Source organism: Electrona antarctica (assembly GCF_951216825.1).
Source record: "Electrona antarctica genome assembly, chromosome: 4".
Lineage (NCBI taxonomy): Eukaryota > Metazoa > Chordata > Actinopteri > Myctophiformes > Myctophidae > Electrona > Electrona antarctica.
Genome location: NC_136809.1, coordinates 2,747,797 through 2,761,542, shown reverse-complemented (window position 1 = coordinate 2,761,542; position 13,746 = coordinate 2,747,797). Strand labels below are relative to the sequence as shown.

Sequence of the window (13,746 nt, the reverse complement as noted above, 5' to 3'; positions counted from 1 at the left end):
GAACAAAAACAAAATAAAGAGTTCAATAAAACCAAAATAAAATAAAAAGGTTTAGAACAAAGGCACACAAAAACAAAAAAATAAAATCTATACACAAACATGTTAATAGTAGCATGTTCAGGGTTACTAAGTATGTGCAAGAGCGTAGGGAGCCAGAATGGTTCTATTGGTTGGTGATGATGGGAGACAGAATGGTTCTATTGGTTGGTGAGGATGGGAGTCAGAATGGTTCTATTGGTTGGTGATGATGGGAGTCAGAATGGTTCTATTGGTTGGTGATGATGGGAGTCAGAATGGTTCTATTGGTTGGTGATGATGGGAGTCAGAATGGTTCTATTGGTTGGTGATGATGGGAGTCAGAATGGTTCTATTGGTTGGTGAGGATGGGAGTCAGAATGGTTCTATTGGTTGGTGATGATGGGAGTCAGAATGGTTCTATTGGTTGGTGATGATGGGAGTCAGAATGGTTCTATTGGTTGGTGATGATGGGAGTCAGAATGGTTCTATTGGTTGGTGATGATGGGAGTCAGAATGGTTCTATTGGTTGGTGATGATGGGAGTCAGAATGGTTCTATTGGTTGGTGATGATGGGAGTCAGAATGGTTCTATTGGTTGGTGAGGATGGGAGTCAGAATGGTTCTATTGGTTGGTGTTGAACTGGTCCAGACCAGTATGTATATCCGACTTAGCTGTTAGCGCGGCAGAAAGAATGACTCGTCTCTCCTAATCCAGGGCGCTCTCCGTGGTTTTGAACGGATCGATATACTAGCGCTTCATTTCTGCTCCTCATCCGTCTCTCCCGCTAAATATGAACGCTTTTTGGATCATACAGTATATCGTATAAATTAAAACGATAGCAATGTAAGCTAGCAATGTAAAGAAAACTATTTTTAGCGGATTGTTTCCGGGTCGTGGGTTTCAGAGTAAAGCGGCCATGTCTTTCCGGCACCGATTGTGTTAATAGAGACGGCACCGGGTTTCTCCTCCATCCTCTTGCAAGTACCTCAAAAGCACATGAGGCGATTTCACTCCTCCTTCCAGGTAGGAACAGAGTGCATTCTGGGATGGATTGGGCCCAAACACATGAACACGCTGCCGTTGACCATCATTGCGCCGTTTGCGCGCGTTCACGTATGAAAGGACCCAATAACATGAACGAGCGCAATGATAGTCAACGGACCAGCGCTGGCTCAGAGCTGATAGTCAACAGACCAGCGCTGGCTCAGAGCTGATAGTCAACGGACCAGCGCTGGCTCAAAACTGATAGTCAACGGACCAGCGTTGGCTCAGAGCTGATAGTCAACAGACCAGCGCTGGCTCAGAGCTGATAGTCAACGGACCAGCGCTGGCTCAGAGCCGATAGTCAACGGACCAGCGCTGGCTCAGAGCTGATAGTCAACGGACCAGCGCTGGCTCCAGCTGCAATGACAAATTGGGCCACTATGTCCATTTGGCCTCAGGGTTTCCTCCGGGTGCCGTCTCTATTAATATATACTCTAAGGTCCAGACAGGTCTAAAAAGGTCTAAACATTCACAATGGTGTGTTAAAAAAAACAAAAAAAAACAAAACAGGAAAAAGGTTCAGTCTAGGACGACCACTCCATTGACATCATCATTCTTTAACAACTCGTCTTCCGCCTCGGTCGCCACTATCCCCTCATCCTCCTCCTCCTCCTCTTCGTCACCCTCTGCCTCGACCCCCTCCTCACCAACCTCATCAGCCACCACGAAACCCTCCTCGTCTCCACCGTCACCATCTCCATCTCCATCCTCAAACCCTCCCTCATGTTCCCCCTCCTCCTCCTCCTCCTCCCCCTCCAGCACTCCCTCCACCCCCTGCTCCTCCTCCATCTTCTCCTCCTCCGTCCTGTCACCCCGGGGGGGAGGGGACGCCACCGCCGCCTCTGGAACAGTCGCTTCTCCGTCCGCGTCCGGCTCCGCCTCTGCCTGGCTGTCATTGGTCAGCTCCATCTCTGACACCTCCATCGCCATGGAATCCTCCAGGTCCTGGTCGTCCTGGTTACCGCCCACGAAGGGATTCTCCCCCTGCCGCCAGGAAGGGGATTAAAAGCAACCAATTAGGAGGTTTCACTGAATTAACTCGTACATAGCTAACTGGCAGTAGCAAAAGTTCAGCACAGGCTAATATAGATTTGTTCCGTTTTTTTTTTTAGAAAGAGTTGTAAGATAAAAAAAAAAAGTTCTTCTTTCCCCCAATGTTAAAAAAACGTTCTTAATGTCTTTGGCCTGGATGGCTATTTGTTAAAAGAAGTCAAATAAGTACTTAGAGTACTTAGCCTAGAATGAGTTTTAAAAATGCAAAAAGGCAGGGCAACAGGATACTTTTAAACAATGGAAATTAAAATGTGACAATACCCCATGTTAAAATGTGGCATTCTCACAAAGAATGTGATTGGGAGTTATGCCCAATTTATACTTTTAGCTGAATGCTCGTGTTCCACAATGCTGTAGGTGGTGGAAGCTCACTGTGAGCTGTCCTTAGGATGTTCCAATGCTGTAGGCGGTGGAAGCTCACTGTGAGCTGTCCTTAGGATGTTCCACTGCTGTAGGCTGTGGAAGCTCACTGTGAGCTGTCGTTAGGATGTTCCACTGCTGTAGGTGGTGGAAGCTCACTGTGAGCTGTCGTTAGGATGTTCCACTGCTGTAGGTGGTGGAAGCTCACTGTGAGCTGTCGTTAGGATGTTCCACTGCTGTAGGCGGTGGAAGCTCACTGTGAGCTGTCGTTAGGATGTTCCACTGCTGTAGGTGGTGGAAGCTCACTGTGAGCTGTCGTTAGGATGTTCCACTGCTGTAGGCGGTGGAAGCTCACTGTGAGCTGTCCTTAGGATGTTCCACTGCTGTAGGCGGTGGAAGCTCACTGTGAGCTGTCCTTAGGATGTTCCACTGCTGTAGGCGGTGGAAGCTCACTGTGAGCTGTCCTTAGGATGTTCCACTGCTGTAGGCTGTGGAAGCTCACTGTGAGCTGTCGTTAGGATGTTCCACTGCTGTAGGTGGTGGAAGCTCACTGTGAGCTGTCGTTAGGATGTTCCACTGCTGTAGGTGGTGGAAGCTCACTGTGAGCTGTCGTTAGGATGTTCCACTGCTGTAGGTGGTGGAAGCTCACTGTGAGCTGTCGTTAGGATGTTACACTGCTGTAGGTGGTGGAAGCTCACTGTGAGCTGTCGTTAGGATGTTCCACTGCTGTAGGCTGTGGAAGCTCACTGTGAGCTGTCCTTAGGATGTTCCACTGCTGTAGGTGGTGGAAGCTCACTGTGAGCTGTCGTTAGGATGTTCCACTGCTGTAGGTGGTGGAAGCTCACTGTGAGCTGTCGTTAGGATGTTCCACTGCTGTAGGTGGTGGAAGCTCACTGTGAGCTGTCGTTAGGATGTTCCACTGCTGTAGGCTGTGGAAGCTCACTGTGAGCTGTCGTTAGGATGTTCCACTGCTGTAGGTGGTGGAAGCTCACTGTGAGCTGTCGTTAGGATGTTCCACTGCTGTAGGCTGTGGAAGCTCACTGTGAGCTGTCGTTAGGATGTTCCACACTGCTGTAGGCTGTGGAAGCTCACTGTGAGCTGTCGTTAGGATGTTCCACTGCTGTAGGCGGTGGAAGCTCACTGTGAGCTGTCGTTAGGATGTTCCACTGCTGTAGGCTGTGGAAGCTCACTGAGAGCTGTCGTTAGGATGTTCCACTGCTGTAGGTGGTGGAAGCTCACTGTGAGCTGTCGTTAGGATGTTCCACTGCTGTAGGCGGTGGAAGCTCACTGTGAGCTGTCGTTAGGATGTTCCACTGCTGTAGGCTGTGGAAGCTCACTGTGAGCTGTCGTTAGGATGTTCCACTGCTGTAGGCTGTGGAAGCTCACTGAGAGCTGTCGTTAGGATGTTCCACTGCTGTAGGCTGTGGAAGCTCACTGTGAGCTGTCGTTAGGATGTTCCACTGCTGTAGGTGGTGGAAGCTCACTGTGAGCTGTCGTTAGGATGTTCCACTGCTGTAGGCTGTGGAAGCTCACTGTGAGCTGTCGTTAGGATGTTCCACTGCTGTAGGTGGTGGAAGCTCACTGAGAGCTGTCGTTAGGATGTTCCACTGCTGTAGGTGGTGGAAGCTCACTGTGAGCTGTCGTTAGGATGTTCCACTGCTGTAGGCTGTGGAAGCTCACTGAGAGCTGTCGTTAGGATGTTCCACTGCTGTAGGCTGTGGAAGCTCACTGTGAGCTGTCGTTAGGATGTTCCACTGCTGTAGGCTGTGGAAGCTCACTGTGAGCTGTCGTTAGGATGTTCCACTGCTGTAGGCGGTGGAAGCTCACTGTGAGCTGTCGTTAGGATGTTCCACTGCTGTAGGCTGTGGAAGCTCACTGTGAGCTGTCGTTAGGATGTTCCACTGCTGTAGGCGGTGGAAGCTCACTGTGAGCTGTCGTTAGGATGTTCCACTGCTGTAGGCGGTGGAAGCTCACTGTGAGCTGTCGTTAGGATGTTCCACTGCTGTAGGTGGTGGAAGCTCACTGTGAGCTGTCGTTAGGATGTTCCACTGCTGTAGGCTGTGGAAGCTCACTGTGAGCTGTCGTTAGGATGTTCCAATGCTGTAGGCTGTGGAAGCTCACTGTGAGCTGTCCTTAGGATGTTCCACTGCTGTAGGCTGTGGAAGCTCACTGTGAGCTGTCGTTAGGATGTTCCAATGCTGTAGGCTGTGGAAGCTCACTGTGAGCTGTCGTTAGGATGTTCCACTGCTGTAGGTGGTGGAAGCTCACTGTGAGCTGTCCTTAGGATGTTCCACTGCTGTAGGCTGTGGAAGCTCACTGTGAGCTGTCGTTAGGATGTTCCACTGCTGTAGGCGGTGGAAGCTCACTGTGAGCTGTCGTTAGGATGTTCCAATGCTGTAGGCTGTGGAAGCTCACTGTGAGCTGTCGTTAGGATGTTCCACTGCTGTAGGCGGTGGAAGCTCACTGTGAGCTGTCGTTAGGATGTTCCAATGCTGTAGGTGGTGGAAGCTCACTGTGAGCTGTCCTTAGGATGTTCCACTGCTGTAGGTGGTGGAAGCTCACTGTGAGCTGTCCTTAGGATGTTCCACTGCTGTAGGTGGTGGAAGCTCACTGTGAGCTGTCCTTAGGATGTTCCACTGCTGTAGGCGGTGGAAGCTCACTGTGAGCTGTCGTTAGGATGTTCCACTGCTGTAGGCTGTGGAAGCTCACTGTGAGCTGTCGTTAGGATGTTCCACTGCTGTAGGCTGTGGAAGCTCACTGTGAGCTGTCCTTAGGATGTTCCACTGCTGTAGGCTGTGGAAGCTCACTGTGAGCTGTCGTTAGGATGTTCCACTGCTGTAGGTGGTGGAAGCTCACTGTGAGCTGTCCTTAGGATGTTCCACTGCTGTAGGTGGTGGAAGCTCACTGTGAGCTGTCCTTAGGATGTTCCACTGCTGTAGGCTGTGGAAGCTCACTGTGAGCTGTCGTTAGGATGTTCCACTGCTGTAGGCTGTGGAAGCTCACTGTGAGCTGTCCTTAGGATGTTCCACTGCTGTAGGCTGTGGAAGCTCACTGTGAGCTGTCGTTAGGATGTTCCAATGCTGTAGGCTGTGGAAGCTCACTGTGAGCTGTCGTTAGGATGTTCCACTGCTGTAGGCGGTGGAAGCTCACTGTGAGCTGTCGTTAGGATGTTCCACTGCTGTAGGCTGTGGAAGCTCACTGTGAGCTGTCGTTAGGATGTTCCAATGCTGTAGGCTGTGGAAGCTCACTGTGAGCTGTCGTTAGGATGTTCCACTGCTGTAGGTGGTGGAAGCTCACTGTGAGCTGTCGTTAGGATGTTCCACTGCTGTAGGTGGTGGAAGCTCACTGTGAGCTGTCGTTAGGATGTTCCACTGCTGTAGGTGGTGGAAGCTCACTGTGAGCTGTCGTTAGGATGTTCCACTGCTGTAGGTGGTGGAAGCTCACTGTGAGCTGTCGTTAGGATGTTCCACTGCTGTAGGTGGTGGAAGCTCACTGTGAGCTGTCCTTAGGATGTTCCACTGCTGTAGGCTGTGGAAGCTCACTGTGAGCTGTCGTTAGGATGTTCCACTGCTGTAGGCGGTGGAAGCTCACTGTGAGCTGTCGTTAGGATGTTCCACTGCTGTAGGCTGTGGAAGCTCACTGTGAGCTGTCCTTAGGATGTTCCACTGCTGTAGGCTGTGGAAGCTCACTGTGAGCTGTCGTTAGGATGTTCCACTGCTGTAGGTGGTGGAAGCTCACTGTGAGCTGTCGTTAGGATGTTCCACTGCTGTAGGCGGTGGAAGCTCACTGTGAGCTGTCGTTAGGATGTTCCACTGCTGTAGGCTGTGGAAGCTCACTGTGAGCTGTCGTTAGGATGTTCCACTGCTGTAGGCTGTGGAAGCTCACTGTGAGCTGTCGTTAGGATGTTCCACTGCTGTAGGCTGTGGAAGCTCACTGTGAGCTGTCGTTAGGATGTTCCACACTGCTGTAGGCTGTGGAAGCTCACTGTGAGCTGTCGTTAGGATGTTCCACTGCTGTAGGCTGTGGAAGCTCACTGTGAGCTGTCGTTAGGATGTTCCACTGCTGTAGGCTGTGGAAGCTCACTGTGAGCTGTCGTTAGGATGTTCCACTGCTGTAGGCTGTGGAAGCTCACTGTGAGCTGTCGTTAGGATGTTCCACACTGCTGTAGGCGGTGGAAGCTCACTGTGAGCTGTCGTTAGGATGTTCCACTGCTGTAGGTGGTGGAAGCTCACTGTGAGCTGTCGTTAGGATGTTCCACTGCTGTAGGTGGTGGAAGCTCACTGTGAGCTGTCGTTAGGATGTTCCACTGCTGTAGGCGGTGGAAGCTCACTGTGAGCTGTCGTTAGGATGTTCCACACTGCTGTAGGTGGTGGAAGCTCACTGTGAGCTGTCGTTAGGATGTTCCACTGCTGTAGGCTGTGGAAGCTCACTGTGAGCTGTCGTTAGGATGTTCCACTGCTGTAGGTGGTGGAAGCTCACTGTGAGCTGTCGTTAGGATGTTCCACACTGCTGTAGGCGGTGGAAGCTCACTGTGAGCTGTCCTTAGGATGTTACACTGCTGTAGGCGGTGGAAGCTCACTGTGAGCTGTCGTTAGGATGTTCCACTGCTGTAGGCTGTGGAAGCTCACTGTGAGCTGTCGTTAGGATGTTCCACTGCTGTAGGTGGTGGAAGCTCACTGTGAGCTGTCGTTAGGATGTTCCACTGCTGTAGGCGGTGGAAGCTCACTGTGAGCTGTCGTTAGGATGTTCCACTGCTGTAGGCGGTGGAAGCTCACTGTGAGCTGTCGTTAGGATGTTCCACTGCTGTAGGCTGTGGAAGCTCACTGTGAGCTGTCGTTAGGATGTTCCACTGCTGTAGGCTGTGGAAGCTCACTGTGAGCTGTCGTTAGGATGTTCCACTGCTGTAGGCGGTGGAAGCTCACTGTGAGCTGTCGTTAGGATGTTCCACTGCTGTAGGTGGTGGAAGCTCACTGTGAGCTGTCGTTAGGATGTTCCACTGCTGTAGGCTGTGGAAGCTCACTGTGAGCTGTCGTTAGGATGTTCCACTGCTGTAGGCGGTGGAAGCTCACTGTGAGCTGTCGTTAGGATGTTCCACTGCTGTAGGTGGTGGAAGCTCACTGTGAGCTGTCGTTAGGATGTTCCACTGCTGTAGGCTGTGGAAGCTCACTGTGAGCTGTCGTTAGGATGTTCCACTGCTGTAGGCGGTGGAAGCTCACTGTGAGCTGTCGTTAGGATGTTCCACTGCTGTAGGCTGTGGAAGCTCACTGTGAGCTGTCGTTAGGATGTTCCACACTGCTGTAGGCTGTGGAAGCTCACTGTGAGCTGTCGTTAGGATGTTCCACTGCTGTAGGCGGTGGAAGCTCACTGTGAGCTGTCCTTAGGATGTTCCACTGCTGTAGGCGGTGGAAGCTCACTGTGAGCTGTCCTTAGGATGTTCCACTGCTGTAGGCTGTGGAAGCTCACTGTGAGCTGTCCTTAGGATGTTCCACTGCTGTAGGCTGTGGAAGCTCACTGTGAGCTGTCGTTAGGATGTTCCACTGCTGTAGGTGGTGGAAGCTCACTGTGAGCTGTGGTTAGGATGTTCCACTGCTGTAGGCTGTGGAAGCTCACTGTGAGCTGTCGTTAGGATGTTCCACTGCTGTAGGTGGTGGAAGCTCACTGTGAGCTGTCGTTAGGATGTTCCACTGCTGTAGGCTGTGGAAGCTCACTGTGAGCTGTCGTTAGGATGTTACACTGTCAGTCGTTATTCGATTTTTTAAAAATAGCAGACCTACAAGCTCGTAGCGCGCCACTCAGTGGCTCGCTACGAGCTTGTAGATCTGCTATTTTTCAACAGCTAAAGCATAACATAATGCTAACACAAAAAGGGGTTCCCGCCCAAAATGGGTTAACTGCTAAATCTTGCCTTAATACAAGGACACTCATCAATATAGATATCATTTATAAATCATTCATAATTACACTGATGGCATGAGCTGCTTTTCACTTTATGAAAACTTCCTCATTTTAATAATTTCCATAGAATGTTTTTTTTTAAAAAGCAACCAATATGGTTGCAAATGCAAAAAAAACATGCGTGTACCTTGAGGAAACTGTCCAGCTTCTGTCCGATGACTTTGTGGTTAAGGATGCTACGAGCGACCGACAGACTGGACCTCTTGGACTGTTCCATCATGCCCTTTGGTTAGACGAAGGATAGACACATTCAAAATGTCAAGGTTAAAATAAATATGCTTAAAGGACAAGCAAGGTTCATGTTTTAGGTTGTTATTAGAGAAAGGTTCATGTTTTAGGTTGTTATTAGAGAAAGTAAAGGTTCATGTTTTAGGTTGTTATTAGAGAAAGTAAAGGTTCATGTTTTAGGTTGTTATTAGAGAAAGTAAAGGTTCATGTTTTAGGTTGTTATTAGAGAAAGTAAAGGTTCATGTTTTAGGTTGTTATTAGAGAAAGTAAAGGTTCATGTTTGAGGTTGTTATTAGAGAAAGTAAAGGTTCATGTTTTAGGTTGTTATTAGAGAAAGTAAAGGTTCATGTTTTAGGTTGTTATTAGAGAAAGTAAAGGTTCATGTTTTAGGTTGTTATTAGAGAAAGTAAAGGTTCATGTTTTAGGTTGTTATTAGAGAAAGTAAAGGTTCATGTTTTAGGTTGTTATTAGAGAACGTAAAGGTTCATGTTTTAGGTTGTTATTAGAGAACGTAAAGGTTCATGTTTTAGGTTGTTATTAGAGAAAGTAAAGGTTCATGTTTTAGGTTGTTATTAGAGAAAGTAAAGGTTCATGTTTTAGGTTGTTATTAGAGAAAGTAAAGGTTCATGTTTTAGGTTGTTATTAGAGAAAGTAAAGGTTCATGTTTTAGGTTGTTATTAGAGAACGTAAAGGTTCATGTTTTAGGTTGTTATTAGAGAACGTAAAGGTTCATGTTTTAGGTTGTTATTAGAGAACGTAAAAGATGAGTGCTATTTTTATTTTGCTGCTTTCTTTCGTTTTAGGGATTTTAGCTGTTTTTGACAGGGGGGCGGGGGCATTCGAGCATGGGGCTAAATATGTATTTTTTTAGCGATTTATTTTTTTATTATTTACTATAGTCCTACTATACTATAGCAACAAATAAAAAAATAAAAAATAAAATACATATTTAGCCCCATGTTCGAATGTCCCCGCCCCCTGTCAAAAACAGCTAAAATCCCTAAAACGAAAAGGCAGCAAATGGAAAATCTTTTACTTTCTCTAATAACAACCTAAAACATGAACCTTGGTTGAAAAAAACCTAAAGTTGTCCTTTAAGAACAAACAATCGTCAATCACCATAATATAAATTCTGCATGAGCAGAGAACTTGGATCAAGAACAATCTGCTAAATATGTTATCTTGTTCATTCCAACCGATGTTCCGGGTTAGGGTACCTTTCGGTTGTAGTTGTGATCAGGAGACTTGATGTGTTTCTGGATCAGATGGGGCTGCATGGGAATGAAGACGTCACACGCTGCGCAGTGAGCCGCCTCCACCTTCTTCATGAAGTGTTCCATGCCGATGTCTACAGGAGAGAGAGAGAGAACATTCAGGTCTATGTCTACAGGAGAGAGAGAGAGAACATTCAGGTCTATGTCTACAGGAGAGAGAGAGAGAACATTCAGGTCTATGTCTACAGGCGAGAGAGAGAGAGAACATTCAGGTCTATGTCTACAGGAGAGAGAGAGAGAGAACATTCAGGTCTATGTCTACAGGAGAGAGAGAGAGAGAGAACATTCAGGTCTATGTCTACAGGAGAGAGAGAGAGAACATTCAGGTCTATGTCTACAGGAGAGAGAGAGAGAGAACATTCAGGTCTATGTCTACAGGCGAGAGAGAGAGAACATTCAGGTCTATGTCTACAGGAGAGAGAGAGAGAACATTCAGGTCTATGTCTACAGGAGAGAGAGAGAGAACATTCAGGTCTATGTCTACAGGAGAGAGAGAGAGAACATTCAGGTCTATGTCTACAGGAGAGAGAGAGAGAACATTCAGGTCTATGTCTACAGGAGAGAGAGAGAGAGAACATTCAGGTCTATGTCTACAGGAGAGAGAGAGAGAACATTCAGGTCTATGTCTACAGGAGAGAGAGAGAGAACATTCAGGTCTATGTCTACAGGAGAGAGAGAGAGAGAACATTCAGGTCTATGTCTACAGGAGAGAGAGAGAGAGAGAGAACATTCAGGTCTATGTCTACAGGAGAGAGAGAGAGAGAGAGAGAGAACATTCAGGTCTATGTCTACAGGAGAGAGAGAGAGAGAGAACATTCAGGTCTATGTCTACAGGAGAGAGAGAGAGAACATTCAGGTCTATGTCTACAGGAGAGAGAGAGAGAACATTCAGGTCTATGTCTACAGGAGAGAGAGAGAGAGAACATTCAGGTCTTTGTCTACAGGAGAGAGAGAGAGAACATTCAGGTCTATGTCTACAGGAGAGAGAGAGAGAACATTCAGGTCTATGTCTACAGGAGAGAGAGAGAGAACATTCAGGTCTATGTCTACAGGAGAGAGAGAGAGAGAACATTCAGGTCTTTGTCTACAGGAGAGAGAGAGAGAACATTCAGGTCTATGTCTACAGGAGAGAGAGAGAGAACATTCAGGTCTATGTCTACAGGAGAGAGAGAGAGAACATTCAGGTCTATGTCTACAGGAGAGAGAGGGAGAACATTCAGGTCTATGTCTACAGGAGAGAGAGAGAGGGAGAACATTCAGGTCTATGTCTACAGGAGAGAGAGAGAGAGAGAACATTCAGGTCTATGTCTACAGGAGAGAGAGAGAGAACATTCAGGTCTATGTCTACAGGAGAGAGAGAGAGGGAGAACATTCAGGTCTATGTCTACAGGAGAGAGAGAGAGGGAGAACATTCAGGTCTATGTCTACAGGAGAGAGAGAGAGAGAGAACATTCAGGTCTATGTCTACAGGAGAGAGAGGGAGAACATTCAGGTCTATGTCTACAGGAGAGAGAGAGAGAACATTCAGGTCTATGTCTACAGGAGAGAGAGGGAGAACATTCAGGTCTATGTCTACAGGAGAGAGAGGGAGAACATTCAGGTCTATGTCTACAGGAGAGAGAGAGAGAACATTCAGGTCTATGTCTACAGGAGAGAGAGGGAGAACATTCAGGTCTATGTCTACAGGAGAGAGAGGGAGAACATTCAGGTCTATGTCTACAGGAGAGAGAGGGAGAACATTCAGGTCTATGTCTACAGGCGAGAGAGAGAGAGAACATTTGTCGTCATAGTTTTAGTCGGCGAAAACAACACTGTCCCACATGCATGGCATGCATCCTGGTGCCTTCACCTCTGGTGAGGTCCTGGTCGACCTGTACTATACAACCATGCTACTGGTCCTTCACCTCTGGTGAGGTCCTGGTCCTTGTAGACCTGTACTACAACCATGCTACTGGTCCTTTACCTCTGGTGAGGTCCTGGTCCTTGTAGACCTGTACTACAACCATGCTACTGGTCCTTCACCTCTGGTGAGGTCCTGGTCCTTGTAGACCTGTACTACAACCATGCTACTGGTCTCCTACCTCTGGTGAGGTCCTGGTCCTGGTAGACCTGTACTACAACCATGCTACTGGTCTCCTACCTCTGGTGAGGTCCTGGTCCTGGTAGACCTGTACTACAACCATGCTACTGGTCCTTTACCTCTGGTGAGGTCCTGGTCCTTGTAGACCTGTACTACAACCATGCTACTGGTCCTTCACCTCTGGTGAGGTCCTGGTCCTTGTAGACCTGTACTATACAACCATGCTACTGGTCCATCACCTCTGGTGAGGTCCTGGTCCTTGTAGACCTGTACTATACAACCATGCTACTGGTCCTTCACCTCTGGTGAGGTCCTGGTCCTGGTAGACCTGTACTACAACCATGCTACTGGTCTCCTATCTCTGGTGAGGCCCTGGTCCTTGTAGACCTGTACTACAACCATGCTACTGGTCCTTTACCTCTGGTGAGGTCCTGGTCCTTGTAGACCTGTACTACAACCATGCTACTGGTCCTTTACCTCTGGTGAGGTCCTGGTACACCTGCACTACAACCATGGTACTGGTCCTTCACCTCTGGTGAGGTCCTGGTCCTTGTAGACCTGTACTACAACCATGCTACTGGTCCTTTACCTCTGGTGAGTTCCTGGTCCTTGTAGACCTGTACTACAACCATGCTACTGGTCCTTTACCTCTGGTGAGGTCCTGGTCCTTGTATACCTGTACTACAACCATGCTACTGGTCCTTCACCTCTGGTGAGGTCCTGGTCCTTGTAGACCTGTACTACAACCATGCTACTGGTCCTTTACCTCTGGTGAGGTCCTGGTCCTTGTAGACCTGTACTACAACCATGCTACTGGTCTCCTACCTCTGGTGAGGTCCTGGTAGACCTGTACTACAACCATGCTACTGGTCCTTTACCTCTGGTGAGGTCCTGGTCCTTGTAGACCTGTACTACAACCATGCTACTGGTCCTTTACCTCTGGTGAGGTCCTGGTCCTTGTACACCTGTACTACAACCATGCTACTGGTCCTTTACCTCTGGTGAGGTCCTGGTCCTTGTAGACCTGTACTACAACCATGCTACTGGTCCTTTACCTCTGGTGAGGTCCTGGTCCTTGTAGACCTGTACTACAACCATGCTACTGGTCCTTCACCTCTGGTGAGGTCCTGGTCCTTGTAGACCTGTACTACAACCATGCTACTGGTCCTTTACCTCTGGTGAGGTCCTGGTCCTTGTAGACCTGTACTACAACCATGCTACTGGTCTCCTACCTCTGGTGAGGTCCTGGTCCTTGTAGACCTGTACTACAACCATGCTACTGGTCCTTTACCTCTGGTGAGGCCCTGGTCCTTGTAGACCTGTACTACAACCATGCTACTGGTCCTTTACCTCTGGTGAGGTCCTGGTCCTGGTAGACCTGTACTACAACCATGCTACTGGTCCTTTACCTCTGGTGAGGTCCTGGTCCTTGTAGACCTGTACTACAACCATGCTACTGGTCCTTTACCTCTGGTGAGGTCCTGGTCCTTGTAGACCTGTACTACAACCATGCTACTGGTCCTTTACCTCTGGTGAGGCCCTGGTCCTTGTAGACCTGTACTACAACCATGCTACTGGTCCTTTACCTCTGGTGAGGTCCTGGTCCTTGTAGACCTGTACTACAACCATGCTACTGGTCCTTTACCTCTGGTGAGGTCCTGGTCCTTGTAGACCTGTACTATACAACCATGCTACTGGTCATTTACCTCTGGTGAGGTCCTGGTAGACCTGTAC

General features: G+C 48.5%; 1 protein-coding gene across 1 annotated transcript in view; it reads right to left on the bottom strand.

Moving 5' to 3' along the window:
* Positions 1 to 1,581: 1,581 nt before the first annotated feature.
* The window catches only part of akap8l (A kinase (PRKA) anchor protein 8-like), a gene marked incomplete at both ends in the record, with an annotated part of 53,168 nt that continues 41,003 nt past the window's right edge, over positions 1,582 to 13,746 (bottom strand). The window contains 3 exons of the mRNA XM_079499552.1: positions 1,582 to 2,046; positions 8,558 to 8,653; positions 9,876 to 10,006. Of these exons, the coding sequence (XP_079355678.1) occupies positions 1,582 to 2,046; positions 8,558 to 8,653; positions 9,876 to 10,006 (692 nt within the window). The remainder of the gene's footprint in view (positions 2,047 to 8,557; positions 8,654 to 9,875; positions 10,007 to 13,746) is intronic.